This window comes from Ursus arctos, unplaced genomic scaffold (genome assembly GCF_023065955.2).
Source record: "Ursus arctos isolate Adak ecotype North America unplaced genomic scaffold, UrsArc2.0 scaffold_24, whole genome shotgun sequence".
Lineage (NCBI taxonomy): Eukaryota > Metazoa > Chordata > Mammalia > Carnivora > Ursidae > Ursus > Ursus arctos.
This window is the reverse complement of record NW_026622919.1, coordinates 31,095,323-31,117,520: the sequence shown is the minus strand read 5'-3', so window position 1 is coordinate 31,117,520 and position 22,198 is coordinate 31,095,323. Positions and strand designations below refer to the sequence as shown.

The following is a 22,198-nucleotide window of genomic DNA, read 5'->3' as shown; positions in this document are numbered from 1 at the left end:
TACCACACTGAGATCATGACCTGAGCTGAAATCAGAGTCAGACACTCAATAAACAGAAACCCAGATGCCCCATAGGGTTATTATATTTAGATATGAGTCACATTTACATCATAAACATAGCAAGCTTCAATAAGAAGCTTGTCTTAAATTCACATGGATATTTAAATTTAAAAAAATTCTCATGGATACAGCTGTGTTCATCAAAAGGGGGTATTGCTCAACAAATTCAGTTCAAAATTACGTATCTCATGTTGTGGAATGATCATGTGTAAGATACATCTGAGGAAATGTCTCCCATTTCTCTCCTTTAGGTCAATGCTATAGATTATACTTAGCATTTCTATGCTTCCTACCATCCTTAGTGTTGATATTCTGGATCACATAAAAGTAAAATTTTCATAAATTAAAAAAGGGACTCAAGATAACTTTTTAAAAAATTGAACCAGAAGTAAGTGAATTTCTGGTCATTTGCAAATAGAATCAATAGATTGAATGGGCAAAAGAAAATTGACAACCATCAGAGAATGCAAAGACATAGCTGAATGAAGTTACAGAACTCCAAAGATAAAGAAAGAAGAGTAGAAGCAGGAAGCAGAAAAGATTGTGATTATTCCAGAGTTAAGATGAGATTGTTCACCAGTCATCACAGATACTCATCCACAGCTGAGGAACTCTCCAGGTTTTCCCTTGTGTTTGTGGGCAGCCTTGAGTTTCTCATCCCACCCATAGCCTTGCCTCTAAACTTGGAGGAAACAAGTCCTGGCCAAGCCCTGCCACTCATGTGCTGTTTACCACTGAGCAAGTTGCTTCTCCCTGTGTTCTCTCATTGTTAAAATGTTTAATATAATAATAATACATCCACTGTCCATTTTATGAGGATGAGATAAAAGTGAGAAAGTGCTAGGGCACTTGGGTGGCTCAGTCATTTGAGGATTTGGCCCTTTGATTTCAGCTCAGGTCATGATCTTCAGGACCTGAAATCACACTTGGTGCTCAGCAGGGACTCTGGCTTGAGATTCTCTTTCTCCATCTCTCTCAGCCCCTTCCCCAGGTACTCTCTCTCTCTCTCTCTCTCTCTCAAATAAATAAATAAACCTTTAAAAAATAAAAGTGAGAAAGTGCCTAACATAATACCAAACATAAGGGTAGGTACATAGAAATATCGATTTAATGTCAAAAGTCACAGTCTATAAGGAATTTCCCTTACTTTTCATATGGAAAACCAAAGTTCAGATGGAAAAATTGTCATTTAAAATCAAGACTATTTCTTTAATTAGCCTCCAGACAGGGCTTAAACTCATTCCCTGGGACCAAGACCTGAGGTGATATCAAGAGTTGGACACCAAACTAACTGAGCCACCCAGGTGCCCCTAGTCACGATATTTTAAGTTCACTCCCTGTTACATATCATGAGGCGTTTACGTAATCTCTTCATGGCTGCCTGCATCTCCTGGTTCCTCAGGGTGTAGATCATGGGGTTGAGCATGGGGGTCATAACCGTGTAGCTGATGGATAAAGCCTTGTCCAAGGAAAAGGTGCTGAAAGGCCGGGAGTAGACAGAAATACAAGGAATGAAGATCATAGACACCACAATGATGTGGGTGGTGCAGGTGGAAGCTGCCTTCTTCCTTGCCTGCCCTGAGTGGGACCTCAGCATCACCAGGATGACCGTGTAAGACACCAGAAGGAGAAGGAACCAGATGAGGACCAGCATTCCACTGTTGGAGATCATGAGGAGCTCCAGGAGGGAGGTGTCAGTGCAGGCGAGTCTCAGCACTTGTGGGACATCACAGTAGAAGTTGTCCAGGACATTGGGGCCACAGTAAGGCAATGGGAGCATCAGAGCCAGCTGGACAATGGAATGAACAAATCCCCCTACCCAAGTGGCCACCACCAACCCCCCACAGAGCTGAGTGTTCATGATGGTGACATAGTGGAGGGGCCGGGAGATGGCTATGTAGCGGTCAAAGGCCATCACTGAAAGGAAGAAGACGGTCCCACCACCAAAAAGATGAACGAAGAAGATCTGGGCCATACAGCCTTCGTAGGAGATGGTCTTCTTCTCAGAGAGGAAGTCTACCAGCATCCTTGGGGCAGTGACAGAGGAGAAGCAGAGGTCTAAGACAGCCAGATTGCGGAGCAGAAAGTACATGGGTGTGTGGAGCCGGGTGTCTGAGGTCACTGTGGCCATGATGAGGAGGTTTCCCACGACAGTGGTGGTGTAGACAAACAGGAACACCAGAAACAGGAAAAGCTGGAGCTCTCGAGTCTCTGAGAACCCCAAAAAGACAAACTCTGATACCCACGTGAAGTTTTTTGTCTCCATGGCATCTTCTCCGTACTCCTAAAGAAAGGGAATCATAGGTACAGATGCATGAAGTCACTTTTAGTGCTCGGGGCTCAAACTGAGTTGTCCAGGTCCAGATGGTGGATCCTCATGTACAGATCATATCACCAGGGGCTGATTATTAATGGGCTTGTCTGTGGACAGTTGACAAGCTGCGCTGCAATATACATTCATAAGATATCTTAGCCATACAGAGAGTTATGCAACCTGCCTTTCAAACACTCTGTTGGAGTCCAACACACCAGCAGTCAAATTCAGGGCTTCTGGTTACTTGAGATTAGACCTTGATTAAGCTACTTAATCTCTCTGAGTCTCTTTCCAGTCCTGTAAGATAGGAATAAACACATCATCTTTATAGAATTGTCTAAGGCATGAAATAAAATAACACATCAAGTTTCTAGAACAGTGCCTGCAAATAAATCACTCTGGCAATCACTTCTTCTGGGTATTCTCCTCCTCTAAGACATCTTCCCTTCTTCCAGTCTCAAATAAACTTTTCTAGCAATCATTTTTCGTGTGACATGTAACACATCCTCGTGTTAATGGGCTTTCCTGTGACTATGTTTTTCCTCCACAATTTAACTGAAAGCTGCCAGAGGCAGACACATGGATCTTTATTTGTGCCCCACAGTGCCCATCTTGGTAGACGGTCCATGCTCCAAAATCAGGTGGCGTTGATGCTGAGCTGGCAAAGAGCTGTGGGGTGCAGCCACTTACCTGGAGAGGCCCGGAAAGATATGAAGTGTGTTATGAGACAAGAGAAAGGCCACACAAGAGAGAGACTCTGGTTTAAGAAATAGATGGTGAATATTGCATGGCAGGGACTCTGAGAGCCCTACTGAAAGGAACAAGAGGTTTAGAAGATGTTACTGATACAAGGGAAGAAGACAAAGGAAGATGTTGAAACCAGAGCCTAGAAACAGACAAAGGAAGCAAGGTGGGACAGGAAGAGAAAGGGGGAGGGAGGAAGAGAGCAGGTGAATGAAGGGGAAATGGGAAGGTGGTGGGGGAGGAGGGAATGGGGCAAAGCTGGAGAAGGAGGTGGAGGGGGAGAGATAGAAGGGGACGGGTTAGGGGTGGGGGGCCTCCCCACTCCTCCTGCCCTGTCTCAGTCCCATCCTCTCTCACGTGCCTACTGTGGTCCATCATGGGTTAAGGGTCAGATTCATCTCATCCTCTGCCTTCCATTTACTTCCACTGCAGGCCGGTTCTGTAAGACCGTCAATGAGACCTTTCTAAGCTCATAGCTGATCAGGTTTCTCTCTCATTAGAATCGTCCAGTGACTGTCTAGTGCCCCTGGCTTATAACTCAAACTCTTTAGCTGCCTACCTTGCTTTATGGATTTATACAGGGTGAAGCACATGCTTACCTATGTGCCTGCATCTCCCTCTCAGCATGTCACACGAGGCTATAAAACGTAGCCTTCACCTACCTTTGTAATCAGTATCCCTGTCACCCGGGAACCGATTGCCATTCAAGAAATTCATAGCTTCTCACATGTGCCATATGCTTGGTTATTTCCTTGGTAGCCTTGGTAATGAGTTCTGTTCTGAAATGCCCCCACCACCTTCTCACCCTACAAAGACTGCGATATCACCTGCTCTGTGGCTCCTCCCCCTATCTCTCCCAGGCAGAATTAATCCCTTCTTTCTCTGGGTTCCAATAAGATTTTATAACTAGCTCCATTACAGCATTTTCCAGCTTCTTCTCTTGTCCCTCTTAACTAGACTGTGAATTCAGTAACGTAACAGCTCCAGCACCTCGAACAGCAACACTGACTGAGCAGTTGCTCCACACGTGTTTGCTAACTTATTCTGTGGCCTTGTTTTCACATCTAGGTGGGGATTTTGTGGTGCGTTTACTCATGCTCTGCTCTCAGCAGCCTCCATCCCTGCTTGGCTGTTAAGAGCCTGGGTTTCACATACGACCTGAGGCATCTGTTTTCAACATCATATTTGCCCTGAACTCCTTCCCGAGACTCTCCTCACACTTCAGACTTACTACCATCAGTCTATGTCACTTGTTTATTCTCCCCACGTTCCGGTACATGTTTCTGGGTCCTTCTTGCAGCTGATTTTTCTACAGAGGAGAAAACCTTGGTGTCTCACCTTCCTCCAGCCCAGAATGGGAGAATGGCTTCAGGTCTCACATCATCTTGGAGAGTGACTTCCTGCAGCATCAGTTCCCTGGCCACTGCCCACACGTCACCTATGACAGCGGGGCTGACCCTAGGGAAAAAGGGCATAGCCTCAGGGACACACTACTGGACTAGGCTTGGCTCTCGAAACAGAGCTGGGCTGATTCTCTCCCTGATTCCCGCCAGAGTCAAGGGAACAAAGGGGGTTGTTAAAAAGTTTCTAAAAGGTCTCAAAAACACTTAACTCTCTACATGGTCTTCCTTGGGAGCCAAAGTACTAAGAACACTGAAAACTTTAGAGATTTGCAGGATGTGGGATTCTCAGGCTGCAATCTAAAAGGACTAGAGTCTTTTCCATATATACAGACCCTGGGAGTTTTAGACAACCCCATTTGTTAGACCAGTGATTCTTAATCTTAAAAGAATCAACTGGAGAGCTTGTGAAGACTGAGTAGTGTGTCCCCAGCCCCAGACTTTCTCATTCAGTTGGTCAATAACAGGGCCAAGAATCTGCATTTGGAACAAGTTCTCAGATAATGCTGATGGTCCTCTTTCTGGGCCACACATTCAGCACCACCACCATCTGTTCTCTCTCTCTCTCTCTCTCTCTCTCTCTCTCTCAGAGAGCGTGCAGGATCATCAAGCTAACTGGTTTGATCACTTTCTCTCTATTCCTTCTCCTTTTTCTCTTTCTCCCTTTCCTTCTTCTTTAAACTTAATCGATCTTTATTTGAGAAATTCATCCGTGGGAAAACTTTTGTGCAATACCATCAATAATTTTAAAAATCTTGTCATTTATTTTACCAACCAGAGCCCTAAGTATTGTTTTACCATCTGTATTCAGGTCTACTCACATTATTTATAAAATGCTAGCATTTTTTATGTGTGAATTATTACTGTTTCTAACACACGAATTGCTACAAGAAACTCCTATAATTTCTCATTATGAGAACCTGATCAAAACTGGGATTGACTGCCTATGTAAGCTTGATGTGCTGTAGAGCCTGATTTCGTAGAGCTCCCTGATCTACACAGCATTTCCAGGTTGGTCTAAGTTCTCTCATTGTGCATGTTTACACTTGGCCTCTGGCAGATAACAATACAGTGTGAGGATCTCCCACAAACAAGAGATGTAGGGTAAAAAACAAACCAACCACCAACTCTTCTTTAGAGCTTTGGTCCCTTTCAAAATTTAATCATTGGAACCAACTGGCCTCCATTGATTCTGGGGAAGGGGACAGGATTGTATATTTCATTGACTATCATGTGGGGGATTTTGAGTTCTGGTTTGGACTCCGCTTTCACTAAGAGAAAGCTAATATGTTTCAGTTAATATATTTCCCCTGTCAAGGCACATAGGGGCCTGTAGAACGTCCACCAAACCTCATCTCTTCACTGCATCCATTAACCAACATAATGAATTCCAAAGACGAGAAGGGCAGGAAGAGAGGGTTCACGCTAAAGACCCAGGCATGGAAAACTGAACTGAGAAAATGATTTTGCTATGTGCTATATATCTAAGAAAATAAATATTTGTCAGGCTTAGCTATTGTTACCACTTCAAACTTAATGCAGGCAGGATACATCCAGAAGCAACTTCATTTATATTCTCCGTGAGGGAGGCCAACATCGCTGATAATCAATAATTCTCCCACTACGATGGTCAGTTTTATATGTCAACTCGACTAGCCTATAGTTCCCAGTTATTCAATCAAACACTAATGTAGGTGTTGCTGTGAAGGTACTTCACAGATGTGATTGCTGTCTATAATCAGTAGATTTCAAGTAGAAGAGAAGTTCCTAGATAAGCTGGTTGTACCTGATTCGATGAGTTGAAAAGCCTTGAGGGCAGGACCGAAGTTTCCTTGAAGAAGGTGACCTTCTTTACTGAGGCTTCAGCTCGTTCAGAGTCCCTGCCTGCCTCTCCTGACCCCTGTCCTATGCATTTCTACTGGCCCCGGGGATCAGTCTCACAATCATGTAAGCCAAGTCCTTGCAATAAATCTCTTAATAGGCATATGTTAGCTGTATCCAACTGGTCCTGTTGCTGTGGTGGAACTCGGACTGATACACCACCTTTTATGGATCCAATGTAAAGTAAACATCTTAGGCAACGTTGACTGAGGTCTTTTCCTCCTCACACCTCAGTCATCTCTGAACTTGATTATAAATCCAACTGGAATGGCAAGCTCTACAGATTAATAAGGCTGAGACGTGAAGTATTCTCCGAGCCAGAATCAAACGATCACTGAGCATGCCAGATAGAGAAGGTGAATCACTATGAGGTGCACCTGGAAGTCATGTACCACGTGCATCAGTTGAGTAGAGTTACACTCAAATAAAAAATTGTTTCAATCTGCTATCCCTGAAATAATTTACAGCCCTCCATCCGCAACTTCTCAGAGAGCTGTTTTCACTAATCCTGTATAAACAAAATGACAAAAGAGCATTACTTGACTAGACCTGATTGTTTAGACCCTAAAGAACCAGATGACTATCTTGGTTTAATTTGGAAGTATTAGTGGAAGGTTACAACTTATATTACAAAGCTCAAAGTAATCAAACAATATGGTACGGGCACAAAAATTAGACACATACACCAATAGAACAGAATAGAAAACCCAGAACTAAATCCACAATTATATGGTCACTTAATCTTTGACAAAGCAGGAAAGAACAGCCAATGGGAAAACAAAGTCTCTTCAACAAATGGTGCTGGGAAAACTGGACAGCTACATGCAAAAGAATGACACTAGACCACTTTCTTACTCCACATACAAAAACAAACCTGAAATGGGTTAAAAACCTAAATGTAAGACCTGAAACCATAAAATCCTAGAGGAGATACAGGCAGCAATGTCTCTGACATCAGCCAATGCAACATCTTTGTAGCTATGTCTCCTGAGGCAAGGGAAATAAAAACAAAAATAAACTGTTGAGTCTACATCAAAATAAAAAGCTTCTGCACAGTGAAGGAACCAATCAACAACACTAAAAGATGACCTACTGAATGGGAGAAGATATTTGCAAATGACCTATCCAACAAAGGGTTAGTATCCAAAAGATAGAAGGAACTTCTACAACTCAACAGCAGAAAAACAAATAATCCAATGTAAAAATGGGCAGAAGACATGAACCCACATTTCTCCAAAGAAGACATTCTCCAATGGCCAAAAGACCCATGAAGACACTCAACATCACTCGTCATCAGGGAAATGCAAATCAAAACCACAATGAGATACCACCTAACGCTGTCAGAATGGCTAAAATCAAAAACACAAGAAACAACAAGTGCTAATGAAGATGTGGAAAAATGGAGCCCTCGTGCACTTTGGTGGGAATGCAAACTGGTGCAGCCACTGTGGGAAACAGTATTCCTCAAAAAATTAAAAATAAAACTACTCAAAGGGCCAGTATGGCACTACTTCATATTTACCCAAGACAGAAAGACACTAATTTGAAAGGATATTTGCACCCATATGCTTACTGAGACATTATTATGTGTCCATCCACAGATGTGATATATATATATACATATATATATATAATATTACATTGTGTATATACACAAACACATATTCAACCAGTGTGTATATATCCCATGTGTATATATTCAGCCATATAAAGGAAAGAAATCTTACCGTTTGCAACAACATGGATGGGTCTAGACAGTATAATGCTAAGTGATATAAATCAGTAAGTGAAAGACAAATATCATATCATTTCACTCACAGGTAGAATTTGAACAAATGAACAAAGAGGGAAAAGAGACACAAACCAAAAAGTGGACTTTTAACTAGAGAGCCAACAGAGGGGAGGTGGGCGGGGGATGGGTGAGATAGGTGAAGGAGATTAAGAGGACACCCACCTTGATGAGCACTGAGTAATAGATGGAATTGTTGGATCACTATATTGTACACCTGAAACAATTCAACACTGTAAGTTGACTATACTGGAATTAAGATTAAGGGAAAAGCATTGATGAGAAGTCAAAAACTAATTGTAAATGGGAACGGGTGGAGGAACTAACATTAATTGAATGTAGACTATATGCAAGTCTTGTGCTGGAATTTTTCTGTGTACCCCACTGACCCACACAACACTTTGAGCAATTACGGAAGTTTTATAGCTAAAGAAGCAGAGAGGCAATGAAGTCCAAAGGGAGCACAACCCGCAGGAGTTAGAGACCGGATTGAGCACCATTGCTGCGAATCCTCTTACTATACAATTTAAGGCAGCATCAGAACATGGGGAATGTTTTTAATTTAGGGCATTTTATGAACAGCCTTTTTTTAATATTTATTTATTTACTTGAGAGAGAGTGAGAGTGCGCAGCGCGCGAGTAGGGGAATGGGCAGAAGGAGTGAATCTTCAGGAAGACTCCCTGCTGAGCATGGAGCCTGACCTGGGGCGAATCACAGGACCCAGGAGATCACGTCCCCAGCCAAAACCAAGAGTCAGTCGCCCAACCGACGGAGCCACCCATGCCCCCCACTAACAACTTCTTTTAAATTTTTTCTCTGCAGTCTTTATAGTGAAAGACATTGCACTAACCCATTTAGGGTTAATAAATTTACATCTGAATCACCTTTATATCAGAAACATAGCATAGCTTCGGTAAGAGATGTCTTAAGTCCTCAAGAATATAGCTGAGTTCATCTAAAGGAGGTATTTCTCAATAAATTCAGATCAAAATTGAATATCTCATGTCTCTCATTTCTCTCCTTTAGATCAATATTATAGATTATAATTAGCATTTCTATGCTTTCTACCATCTTTAGTATTGATATTATGGATCACATAAAAGTAAAATTTTCATAAATTAAAAAAGGGACTCAAGATAAGTCTTTTAAAAATTGAACCAGTAAGTGACTTTTGGTCATTTACAAATGAAATCAATAGATTGAAAGGACACAGGAAAATTGACAACCATCAGTGAATGCTGATGCTAAGTTACAGAACTCCAAAGGTAAAGAAAGAAGAGTAGAAGCAGGAAGCAGAAAAGACTGTGATTATTCCAGAGTTAAGATGAGATTGTTCACCAGTCATCACAGATACTCATCCACAGCTGAGGAACTCTCCAGGTTTTCCCCTGTGTTTGTGGGAAACCTTGAATTTCACATCCCACCCATAGCCTTGCCTCTAAACTTGGAGTCAGAGGAACCAAGTCCTGCCCAAGCTCTGCCACACTCTTGCTGTTCACTAGTGAGCAAGTCACTTCTCTCTGAGTCGTCTCATGTGTTAAAGCGTTTAATATAAAATAATATATCCACTGTCCATTTTATGAGGGTGAGATAAAAGTGAGAAAGTGCCTAACACAATACCTGACACAGGAGTAGGTCCAGAGAAGTATTAATTTCAAGTGTCACACTCTATAAAGACTTCCCTCCACTTTCACATTGGAATTCAAAAGTTCAGAGGGAAGGGGCACCTGGGTGGCACAGCGGTTAAGCGTCTGCCTTTGACTCAGGGCGTGATCCCGGCGTTGTGGGATCGAGCCCCACATCAGGCTCCTCCGCTATGAGTCTGCTTCTTCCTCTCCCACTCCCCCTGCTTGTGTTCCCTCTCTCACTGGCTGTCTCTATCTCTGTCGAATAAATAAATAAAATCTTTAAAAAAAAAAGTTCAGAGGGAAAACTTGTCATTTAAAGTCAATATACTTTAAGTTCACTTCCTGTTACATATCACTAGGCGCTTGCCTAATCTCTTCATGGCTGCCTGCATCTCCTGATTCCTCAGCGTGTAGATCATGGGGTTGAGCATGGGGGTCATGACCGTGTAGCTGATGGACACAGCCTTGTCCATGGGGAAGGGGGTGAAGGGCCGGGAGTAGATATAGATACAGGGAATGAAGATCATAGACACCACAATGATGTGGGTGGTACAGGTGGAAGCTGCCTTCTTCCTTGCCTGCCCTGAGTGGGACCTCAGCATCACCAGGATGACCGTGTAAGACACCAGAAGGAGAAGGAACCAGATGAGGACCAGCATTCCACTGTTGGAGATCATGAGGAGCTCCAGGAGGGAGGTGTCAGTGCAGGCAAGTCTCAGCACTTGTGGGACATCACAGTAGAAGTTGTCCAGGACATTGGGGCCACAGAAAGGCAACGGGAGCATCAGAGCCAGCTGGACAATGGAGTGAACAAATCCCCCTACCCAAGCAGCCACCACCAACCCCACACACAATCGAGTGTTCATGATGGTGACATAGTGGAGGGGCCGGGAGATGGCTATGTAGCGGTCATAGGCCATCACCGAGAGGAAGAAGACAGTCCCACCTCCCAAGAGGTGAAAGAAGAAGATCTGGGCCATGCAGCCCTGGTAGGAGATGGTCTTGACCTCATGAAAGAAGTCCACCAGCATCTTTGGAGAAGTCACCGTGGAGTAGCAGAGGTCTATGACAGCCAGATTTCGGAGTAGAAAATACATGGGCATGTGGAGCCGGGAGTCAGAAGTCACTGTGACCATGATAAGGATGTTTCCCACAACAGTGGTGACATAGACAAATAGGAACGCCAGGAACAGGAATTTCTGGAGCTCCTGTGTCTGTGAGAATCCTAAGAGGACAAACTCTGACACCTGTGTAATATTCTGTGCTTCCATGGGATCTTCCCCACATGCCTAAAGAAAAACCATGCAAAACAACAAAATCATGAAAATTCCATCATTTTCCTTTGGAGAGTCAGGAGTAAGTTGATCAAAGTCATTGCTGAATACATTCAAGATGGAACTTAGAAGAGTCTTCCATACATTCTCAAGGCTCTCACAGACTTATCTCCTTAACCACACCCTACATGGTATCACAGGCATTTATGGGTCTTTCCCCCTTTGTATCACTCTGTCCTTGTCCCACAGTTTTCACGTCTGATTCATACCTCATGTGCCCGACAGAGTGCCTTGTGAGCGACAGGCTCCACAGATACGGTTGCATCAATGAAAAAATAAATAAACATATCAGCAAGTACATGTGACCACAAATATCATCATCCTGGATGGAAAAATCTTGAGAGGATACAGAGACTAATGATTTTAGATAACCCAATAGATGCTTGGTCACGGCAGAGCTTTGAGGAGCTGCATATGATTCATCGCTGAAGGAAGACAGGTGTGGGTTAGAAGAAATTGTCATGCCCTAATTTGGAACCAAATGTAAAGCAAATAATCCTCTGTTTATTTGAGGATCTTGGCTGAAGCTGGGATAATTAGTCCTTCTCAAACTTTTTCACATAAGTACCTCTCTACTGGCATTGTTGCCATGGGGCCATCTACAGAGGTATCTCAAAACAGCCCAGGACAAATGCAAAATTTCCTTGAACTCTCAAGCTTTATATTTTAAAAACTATGGGAACTTTCTATTATATGCATGTCTCTAGACAATCTTTGAGGGGCTTTTTAAAATTAAGTATTGTGGCTTGAAAACTGTGATTGCTAAGACCAAGGAGTTGTAGAAAATATAGAATAAAGAAGAAACAGATTTCTTTAGTTCAGTAAATGAAAGTTCTAGAAGGCATTCGGTTGAAAAATAAACTGAGTTCTTTAATGTTAAAACCCATTCCCAGGGGGTGCCTGGGTGGCACAGCGGTTAAGCGTCTGCCTTCGGCTCAGGGTGTGATCCCGGCGTTATGGGATCGAGCCCCGCATCAGGCTCCTCCGCTATGAGCCTGCTTCTTCCTCTCCCGCTCCCCCTGCTTGTGTTCCCTCTCTCGCTGGCTGTCTCTGTCGAATAAATAAATTAAAAAATCTTTAAAAAAACAAAAAACAAAAAAACCCATTCCCTTGAGTTACATCTTCCTAAAATTGTTTTCTCTAATCTTTCAGGAAAATTTGCCCTGAGGCTCGACCCTGTGAAGATAATAGAACGTAAAAGGATTTCTCCTCCCTGGTTCCCACCTGACACAGGAGAAAAACAACAGCAGTTGCACTGATGGACTTTTCACAGGGAATTTAATGAATATGTGTAAAAAGATTTCTATCAACAAATATGAAACGGAATTATCTCTGAAATGATCTGTGAGGTGTTACGGTGTTCAAAACATTGTCATGTTTATTTTATCTAGAATTCACATTTATCCCCAATATTTGTGTAAAAATCGTGTTCCAGGAAGATGCACTTTCTTTATTCTGTGGCTTCACCAACTTCCAGCATGAGACTATCTGAAAAGCATCCCCAGGAACAACTGAGAACCCCTGTAAGCTTTTTGGTGGGAAATGATGTTATGGAACAAGGTTAAAATAAGCTTACCCCAGCACACTAGGGTAGAAAGCCCGGACACAGGCGGGAGTGGAGCAGACACTCCAGGGGCGTTGTCAGAGCAGCCCTAACAGAGAGCAATACATCTTTGTCCCTAGCTTTGTGTCCTTGCTCTTGGTGTCAAGGTTAGACTGGGTGGGCAGCATCTTAAATGGCCCGGTTTGGCCTCTCTGAGAAAGCCCCTGACCCCTAGCCCTTTACCCTCAACCCTAACCCTCCCACCTAATTACAGATTCCTAAAATGCCAATAGCATAGTTTTATCTTATGCTATTGATTATTTTTTTATTATTTTTATCTTTACCCTATAAAAATTACAACTATCACGCACTTCTATATGCCTTTATCATTCAGAGATGCGCACTCTGTAATGTCAATTTCCTAAAGGACATTTTCCCTCTAAATAAAAACTTTCAGAATTTTCCATGGGTCTTCATTGCCTATAAGAAAGAATTCACACGTAGATGGGTTTTCAAGGGCTCCTACCTTTCTTTGCAGACCCATCTGCCACATAGCAGTAGTTGACGCAGTGACCATTTCTTGTAGTTGTAGCAGGAATTGTGTCATTGTAGTAGTAGACATTTACTGAGGGTTCGCTATGTGCCAGGCACTATGCTAAGGAATTTATACACATTAGCCCATTTACTTCTCATATAGTATTTGCATGCTTAGAAAATATAGTAAGTACTATTAATTTTCCCCACTTGACAGATAAATAAACTGAGGCTTAATAAGGTTAATAATCTGCCCCAGGTCACACTGAGAGTGAGGAGCAGAGCTGGAACTCTGACCCAGGTCTGATTAGTCCCAGATTCTGCTCTCCTAACTACTATTCTCTTCTTACTTGCTCCTTGCTAAGAAGCCTTGACTTCAACCAAACTGATCCCCTCCTCAGTTCCTTAGGCATCAGGACCTTTCATCAGGCCAGCACCCCACCTGGATTGCCTTCCCATCCTGTTCTTCTAGCTGAATCCTACCCCTCCTTCAAGGCCTGAGTGTAATGAGCAATATATTCCCTAGTATTACCATGGACTGGTATTTTTCCATAAGAATGGCTCTGTCTCCTCGCTTGTGTTTGTCATTTCAGTGCAAGTCTGATATGTTGAGTGCTACACAGTTCCTAGGGCAGACATAGACTTCCTCATAGATGGTTCCTAAAACAATGCTTGATGGTTCGATGGTGGGTGGAGTGCTGGGATGGGCCAGACCACTGCGAGAGGTGAAAAGAGAGCAAGTCGCCACTGAATGAGAGTTCAGTTCAAGGGAATTTGAAGGGAACCCCAAATTCTAATTCCCAGCATCACCAGATTTACAAACCTAAAAGCATCCTCTTAGCATGGCCAGCGTGCTTTCCACGAACTTGTAAGAATCTTTGGAAATGATTCTTCCACCTACATGCAAAAAGAATAGATTTAGATGGGAAAGCAAAATAGAGAGACATCCTGAGGGGTAAGGATACGAACAGAGAAAGAGAAGGATTCCAGACCCTTTTCTGTTGCTGCTCAACCTTGTTTCCCATCCATCCTGCTCGTATAAAATTCGTCCATGCAGGACTGAAAGAGGAGCGGAGGGAGAACAAGTGGTTCTAAACATGGGGGTGCAGCTAGTCTGTGGTCATCTTGGAAGTATGAAGAGGTCTTATTAAGACAAGATCTAGAAGAAGGGAAGATGGAGGCACAGCGGTAGAGAAGGAATGGAGACTCGGAGCGGGAGAGCAGCGGGCAGGGGGAGGAGGAAGAACAGAGGATTAAAAGGGAAACAGGAGAGGGTGGGAAGTGTGAGAGAAAGACCTGGTGTGTTTTCTTCTAGGTGTGGGAAGAAGCTGGAGTATGTGTGTGGGAGATGGGGGAGAAACCAGCTGCGTCTCTTCTGCTCTCCCTCCCACCCTCTGTCCTGCATTCCTCACAACACATAAGTCAGTACAGACAAATTCTTAGTTCCAGATAAAATCAACTGCTCCCCCAATCCCCGTCCCCCAGCATTCTTGCCCAGTGACTTCCCCATACCCTCCCTCCACCTCATGCTTGTCTTACAATAGGCTTTGCAGGCCTTTTCAGTGCTGACTTGTCCGTGGGAAAGATACTGCAGCCATCACCTACCTCCGGCCCCAAGTGGCCACGGGGACTCAGAACCTCCACCCTCCAGGCCACCCTTCTCCTGCAGCTCCATTCTTTTCCTGGCCTCTGTCAGACCAAGAACACCCAGAGGATTGGCCTTAAGGGAAAGGACACTCCTCAGGGAACAAAACTTAGGCTTAATTCGGGCAATGAAGCTGGGCTGAGGCTGCTGAGGGCAGGAGCAATGGGAGTTATTAAAAAGTGTGTGAACTGTTGCATCAGATGCACATTATCATTGAGCAACTGCGTTGGGTCCTAACGCTCCAGGGGCACTGAGCGTAGGACCAAGAGGAAGAAGAGGAAGAACCTTATGGGAAATGAATCCCCGGGGAGGTTTGCAAGAACCAAATCCTTTGAGGTCAGCACCATGGGCAGTGCAAGGCCTCCGCCCTCTGCTTCCACCACTGCCGTTGGAAAAGTAAGCTGTGTTCTAGCTCATGGTCCAGGTCATGCCCTCTGTAAACTCCAAAGCCTCTTTCACATGTCCATTTGTTAAGGCATCTCTCACCCCCACCTCTGATCTGCTCTCCTCACAGCCGGTGTGACCGTCTCAATACAAATTGGCTAAGTTTACCCTCAAGACATAACTCACATGCCATGCAATTCACGGTTTTAAAGCGCACAGTTCAGGGGGTTTTCGTATATTCACAGGTTTGTGTAACCATCACCAGCCGCTGTCGAACTCCAGAGCATGTTCCTTCCTCTGAGAGCGACCTCCTCTTCTCTAGCAGTGACTCCCCAGTCTGTTCTATCCCCAGGCCCTGGCAACCACTAATCGCTAACCTACTTTTTGTCCCCATGGATTTGCCCATTCTGGACATTTCATATAAATGGAGTCGTATAATATGTAGTCTTCTTGCTTCTTGCTTCTTTCTCCAAGCATAATGTTTCCAAGGTCCTTCCATGTTCTATTAGTACCACGTTCTTCTTTACGAGTGAATAATATTCCATTGTGTGGATATACCACTTTTGTTTACCATTAATCAGCTCTTGGGCATTTGGTTTGTTTCTACTTTTTGGCTATTATGAATAACCTTGCTATAGTGTATGCACACATGTTTTTGTGTGGCGTATGTTTTCAATTATCTTGAATATGTACCTGGGAGGTGAAACACCGGGTCATATGATGACTCTACGTTTAACCTTTTAGGGAACTGCCGATCTCTTTTCCAGCAGCTGCACCGTTTTATATTCCCACCAGCTTCGTATGAGCAGTAACGATTTCTCCACCAACACTTATTATCTGTCTTTTTATTATAATCATCCTAGGGGGAGTGAAGTCTTTCATAGTGGTTTTGTTTTCATTTTAATTCCAGTATAGTTAACATACAGTTGTTTTAGTTTCAGGTGTGCAATATAGTGGTTCAACTATTCCATGCATCACCCTGTGCTTATCACAACAGGTGCACTCCTTAATCCCCATCACCTATTTCACCCATCTCCCCCACCTCCCCCCGGTAACCACCAGTTTGTTCTCTATAGTCAAGAGTCTGTTTCTTTCTCTCTTTTTTTAAGACTTTATTTTTAAGTAATCTCTACACCCAACATGAGACTTGAACTTACAATCCCGAGATCAAGATTCACCTGCTCTGCTGACTGAGCTAGCCAGGAGCCCCAAGAGTCTGTTTCTTGGTTTGTCTCTCTCTATTTTTTTTCCCCTTGCTCACTTGTTTTGTTTCTTAAATTCCACATATGAGGGAAATCAAATGGTTTTTGTCTTTCTCTTACTGACTTATTTCACTTAGCATCATACTCTCTAGCTCCATTCATGTTGTTGCAAATGGCAAGATTTCGTTCTTTTTTATGGCTGAGTAATATTCCATTATATATATCCCGCATCTTCTTTATCCAGTCATCTATCGATGGACACTTGGGATGTTTCCACAATTTGGCTATTATAAATAATGCTGCTATAAACATCAGGGTGCATGTATCCCTTTGAATTACTGTCTTCATTTTCTTTGGGTAAATCCAGTAGTGTGATTTTTGGAGTATAAGATAGCTCTATTTTTAATTTTTTGAGGAACCTCCATACTGTTTCCCACAGTGGCTGCACCAGTTTGCATTCCCACCAAAGGGCACGAGGGCTCCGTTTTTGCACATCTTCATTAGCACTTGTTGTTTCTTATGTTTTTGATTTCAGCCATTCTGACAGTGTGAGTTGATATCTCATTGTGGTTTTGATTTGCATTTCCCTGGTGCTGAGTGATGTCGAGTGTCTTGTCATGGGTCTGTTGGCCATCTGGATGTCTTCTTTGAAGAAATGTGAGTTCATGTCTTCTGCCCATTTTTAAATTGGATTATTTGTTTTTCTGCTGTTGAGTTGTGTAAGTTCCTTCTATCTTTTGGGTACTAACCCTTTGTTGGATATGTCGTTTGCAAATATCTTCTCCCATTCAGTAGGTCATCTTTTAGTGTTGTTGATTTTTTCCTTTGCTGTGCAGAAGCTTTTTATTTTTATGTACTCTCAACCATTTGTTGAAGAGACTGTCTTTTTCCCATTGGATAGTCCTTCCTGCTTTGTCAAAGATTAAGTAACCATTTAATTGTGGGTTTATTTCTAGGTTTTCTATTGGGTTCCATTGATCTATGTGTCTATTTTTGTGTCAGTGCCATACTGTTTTGATTCCTTGAGCTTTGCAATATAACTTGAAGTCTGGAATTGTGATTTTTTTTGAGTTATAAAGATGCTTTGTATATTCTAGATATTAAACCCCTATACGACGTGTGATATACAAATATCGTCTCCCATTCCATAGGTTATTTTGTCCTATTTTTGATAATGTGTTTGATGCACAAAAGATTTGAATTTTTGTAAAGTCTAATACATCTATTATTTCTTAAGTTGCTCGTGCTTTTAGTGTCAATTTTAAAATCCATTGCCAAATTTGAGGTCATAAACTTTACTCTTATGTTTTTATTTAGAAGTTTTATAGTTTTAGCTCGTTTATATAGGTAGCTGATTCACGTTGAGTTCATTTTTATGTGTGGAGTGAAGTAGGAGTCCAACTTTGCATATAGTTACCCAGTTGTCCCAACACCATTTTTTGAAAAGACTATCTTTTTCCATTGAATGTCTTTGGCACTATTGGCCACGGATATCATGGTTTATTTCTGGACATTCAATTCTCTTCTTTTTTATTATGAACATATAATGTACTATTTGTTTCATGGGTACAGGTCTGCGATTCATCAGTCTTACACAATACACAGTGTTCCCCACAACACATACCCTCGCCAATGTCCATCACCCAGCCACCCTATCCCCACCACCCCCCTCCACTCCAGCAGTCCTCAGTTTGTTTCCTGAGATTAAGAGTCTCTTATAGTTTGTCTCCCTCTATGGCTTCATCTTGTTTCATGTTTTCCTCTCTTCCTCTATGATCCTCTGCCTTGTTTCTCAGATTCCACATATCAGTGAGATCTTATGATAATTGTCTTTCTCTGATTGACTTATTTTGCTTAGCAAAATACCCTCAGGCTCCATCCACATCATTGCAAATGGCAAGATTTCTTTTTTTTTGATGGCTGCATAATACTCCATTGTATATATATATACCACATCTTCTTTATCCATTCATTTGTCAATGGACATCTGGGCTCCTTCCATAGTTTGGCTATTATGGACATTGCTGCTATAAACACTGGGGTGCAGGTGCCCCTTCGGATTACTACATTTGTATCTTTGGAGTAAATACCTAGTAGTACAATTGCTGGGTATAGGGTAGCTCTATTTTCAACTTTTTGAGGAACCTCCATACTGTTTTCCAGAGTGGCTGCACCAGCTTGCATTCCCACCAACAGTGTAGGAGGGTTCCCGTTTCTCCGCATCCTCGCTAACATCTGTCATCTGACTTGTTAATTTTAGCCATTCTCACTGGTGTGAGGTGGTATCTCATTGTGATTTTGATTTGTACTTCCCTGATGCCGAGTGATGTTGAGCACCTTTCCATGTGGACACTCAATTCTCTTGAATTGGCCTAAATGTCTATCCTTATGCCAGTACCAGGACATTTTGATTACTGTAGCTTTGTAGTAAGTTTTGAAATTAGGAATTGTGAGTCCTCTTATTTTTTTCTTTTTCAATGTTGTTTCAGCTATTTGAGGCTCCTTATAGGTTGCATATGAATTTGAAGATTGTGCATTCCATTTCTGGGAGAAAAAAAAAGCCCATTGGAATTTTGATGAGAATTGCCTTGACTCTGTAGATCACCTTGGAGGGTATTGCCATCTTAACAACATTGAGCCTTCCAGTCTATGAACATGGGATGTCTTTTTATTTATTTAAATCCTTATTATTTTTCATCGGCAATGCTTTCTATTTCTCAGTGTGCAAGTCTTTCACCTGCTAAGTTAAATTTTTAAGTATTTTATTCTTTTGGACGATATTGTTAATAGAATTGTTTTCTTACCCCCTTTTTCTGATTGGTTTTAGAGAAACACAACTAAAATGTGTGTTTTGATCTTGCACGCTGCAACTTTGCTGAATTTGTTTATTAGTTCTAATAGTTTTTGTGGATTCTATAGGATTTCCTACATAAAAAACCATGTCTTCTGCAAACAGAGGTAGTTTTACTTTTCCTTCTTTTTTTTTCCTTTTATTTCCAATACAGTATTGAAAATAACAGTGGTGAAAGTGGGCATCTTTTTCTTGAAAGCTTTCAGGTTTTCACCATTGACCATGATGTTAACTGTGAGTTTCGTAAATACCCTGCTTCTTGGGGCTCCTGGTGGCTCACTTGGTTAGGTGTCTGACTTTTGATTTTGGCTAGGACATGATCTCAGGGTCATGGGATTGAGCCCCGCATTGGGCTCTGCACCCTTGAGAAATCTGCTTGTCCCTCTCCCTCTGCTCTTACTCTCTCAAATAAATAAATAAATAAATAAATAAATAAAATCTTCAAAAAATAAATGCCTCCCTTCTATTCCTAATTTTGTGAGTGGTTTTTATCATAAAAGGGGGTTTAATGCATCTATTGACATTATTATGTGGGGTTTTCCTTCATTTTATTAATGTGGCATATTACATTGATTGATTTTCTTGTGGCAAACTATCTTTGCATTCCTGCCATAAATCCCACCTGGTCATGGTGTATAACACTTTTAACATACTGTTGGACTTGGTTTGCTAGAATTTTGTAGAGGATTTTTGCTTCCATATTTATAAAGAATATTGGTCCATAGTTTTATTTTCTTGTGTTACCTTTGACTTTGGTATCAGGGTAATAGTGACTTTATATAATGTCCTAGAAAGTATTCCTTTTTCTTTTATTTTTTGGAAGCATTTGAGTAGTATTGTTCTTTATTCTCCCTTAAATGTTTGGTAGAATTAAGTGAAGCCATCTGCTCCTGGACTTTTCTTTGTTGGGAGGTTTTTTAATACTAATTCATTCTTTACTTGTGGAGGATTGTTGAGATTTTCTATTTCTTCTTGAGTAATACCTTTGTAATTTGTGTGTTTCCAAAAGTTTGTCCATTTAATATGGATTTTCTAAGTTGTTTGTATATAACTACTCATAATATTCTATTTAATCCATCTCATTTCAGTAAGGTTGTAATATGTTCTATTCTAGCAAATTATTTTCCTTCCATAAGGTTGGTTTCTGCTTTCATTTCTGATTTTATTTATTTGTATCTTCTCTTTTATTTAAAGATTTTATTTATTTATTTATTTGACAGAGAGAGAGAGAGCACAAGTAGGCAGAGTGGCAGGTTGAGAAAGAGGGAGAAGCAGGCTCCCCACTGAGCAGAGAGCCCATGTGGGGCTCGATCCGAGGACCCTGGGATCATGACCTGAGCCAAAGGCAGACACTTAACTGACTGAGCCACCCAGGCGCCCATCTTCTCTCTCTCTCTCTCTTTTTTTTCTTAGTTTAGCTAAAGGTTTCTGAATCTTGTTCATCTTTTCAAAGAATCAACTTTTGGTTTTGTTGATTCTTTCTATTCTTTGTATATTCTCTGTTTCTTTTATCTTGCTCTAATCTTTATTACTTCCTTCCTTCTGCTGGCTTTGGGTTTAGTTTGCTTTTCTTTCTCTAGTTCCTTAAAGTATAAAGTTAGATTATTGATTTTAGATTTTTCTTCTTTTTATTTTATATTTTTTTCAAGTAAGCTCTACACCCCGTGTGGGGTTTGAACTCACAATCCCAAGATCAAGAGTCACACACTCTACCGACTGAGCCAGTCTGGCACCCCTCTTCTTTTTTAATGTAGGCATGTGTGCTATAAACTTCGCTCCGAGTACTGCTTTTACTGCATCCCTTAAGTTGTGTTGTGTTGTGCTTTTGTTTTCATTCATCTCAAAGCATGTTCTAATTCCCTAGTGATTTCTTCTTCTATCCATTTGCTGTTTAAAAATGTAGTTTAGGGGCGCCTGGGTGGCTCAGTAGTTAAGCGTCTGCCTTCGGCTCAGGGCGTGATCCCAGCGTTCTGGGATCGAGCCCCACATCAGGCTCCTCTGCTGGGAGCCTGCTTCTTCCTCTCCCACTCCCCCTGCTTGTGTTCCTTCTCTCACCGGCTGTCTCTCTCTGTCAAATAAATAAATGAAATCTTTTTTAAAAATGTAGTTTAATTTCCACATATTTGAAATTTTTCCAGTTTTCGTTTTATTAATTTCTAGCCTCTTTCCATTGTAGTCAGAGAAGATACTTTGTGTGAATTCAATCTTTTAAAATATCCAGCAATATCGTGGATGAGATCCTACACTCTATAAAGCATTACCACTGGAAGAAATTGTGGAAAAAGTATAAGAAATCTCTATTATTTCTTACAGCCGCATATCAATCTACAATAATTTTAGTGAACAACAGCAACAACACGCTGGACCAGAACTCAGAAGACATAGGCCATAGTATCAGCTCTACCACAAATTAACAGTGTGTCCTTTGGAATGTCACTTAAGCTTTCTCAACTTCTATTTCAAATCTCCAAAATAAAAGAAGTAGAGCAGTAGATAGCAAAGTAAATATTCATGGACATTTACAATAAAACTAGATAATATATTAATATATAAATATTCATGGACATTTACAATAAAACTAGATAACTGGGGGCCCATGGACCCCAACAAGCAAGTGAGGAAAATCCTTGCACAAGGGCCACATGGTCTCAGCATCTGTGAAGGAAGAAGCAGAGGGACGCAAGAGGATGCCTAACAGGCTTAAAAGGAAGAAAATAAAAATAGCCAACAGGTATTCTCTGGAAAGTATGGGAGGCCAGTTCAATAATAGCAGCTAAAAAAGTAGTTTTTCTAAATCCAGTGGAGGATAAATGTAAGAAGCTTGGAGTCAAATCTCTGAGAACTAATAAACCAGAGCCTCTTTCCAGCACATACCCCACATGGAAGAG

General features: G+C 41.8%; 2 protein-coding genes across 2 annotated transcripts; both read right to left on the bottom strand.

Moving 5' to 3' along the window:
- Positions 1-1,390: 1,390 nt before the first annotated feature.
- On the bottom strand, positions 1,391-2,326 carry LOC125281006 (olfactory receptor 4D1-like). Its single transcript, XM_048212226.1, has one exon. It carries the CDS (start codon positions 2,324-2,326, stop codon positions 1,391-1,393), a length of 936 nt encoding a protein of 311 aa, XP_048068183.1.
- Positions 2,327-10,152: 7,826 nt separating this feature from the next.
- LOC113268818 (olfactory receptor 4D1) lies at positions 10,153-11,088 on the bottom strand. The gene has a single exon (XM_026517384.2). It carries the CDS (start codon positions 11,086-11,088, stop codon positions 10,153-10,155), a length of 936 nt encoding a protein of 311 aa, XP_026373169.2.
- Between the last annotated feature and the right edge of the window lie 11,110 nt (positions 11,089-22,198).

Excerpts from the sequence above, each read along its gene's own strand:
- LOC125281006 (XM_048212226.1), bottom strand. The coding sequence starts at position 2,326 with ATGGAGACAAAAAACTTCACGTGGGTATCAGAGTTTGTCTTTTTGGGG.
- LOC113268818 (XM_026517384.2), bottom strand. The coding sequence starts at position 11,088 with ATGGAAGCACAGAATATTACACAGGTGTCAGAGTTTGTCCTCTTAGGA.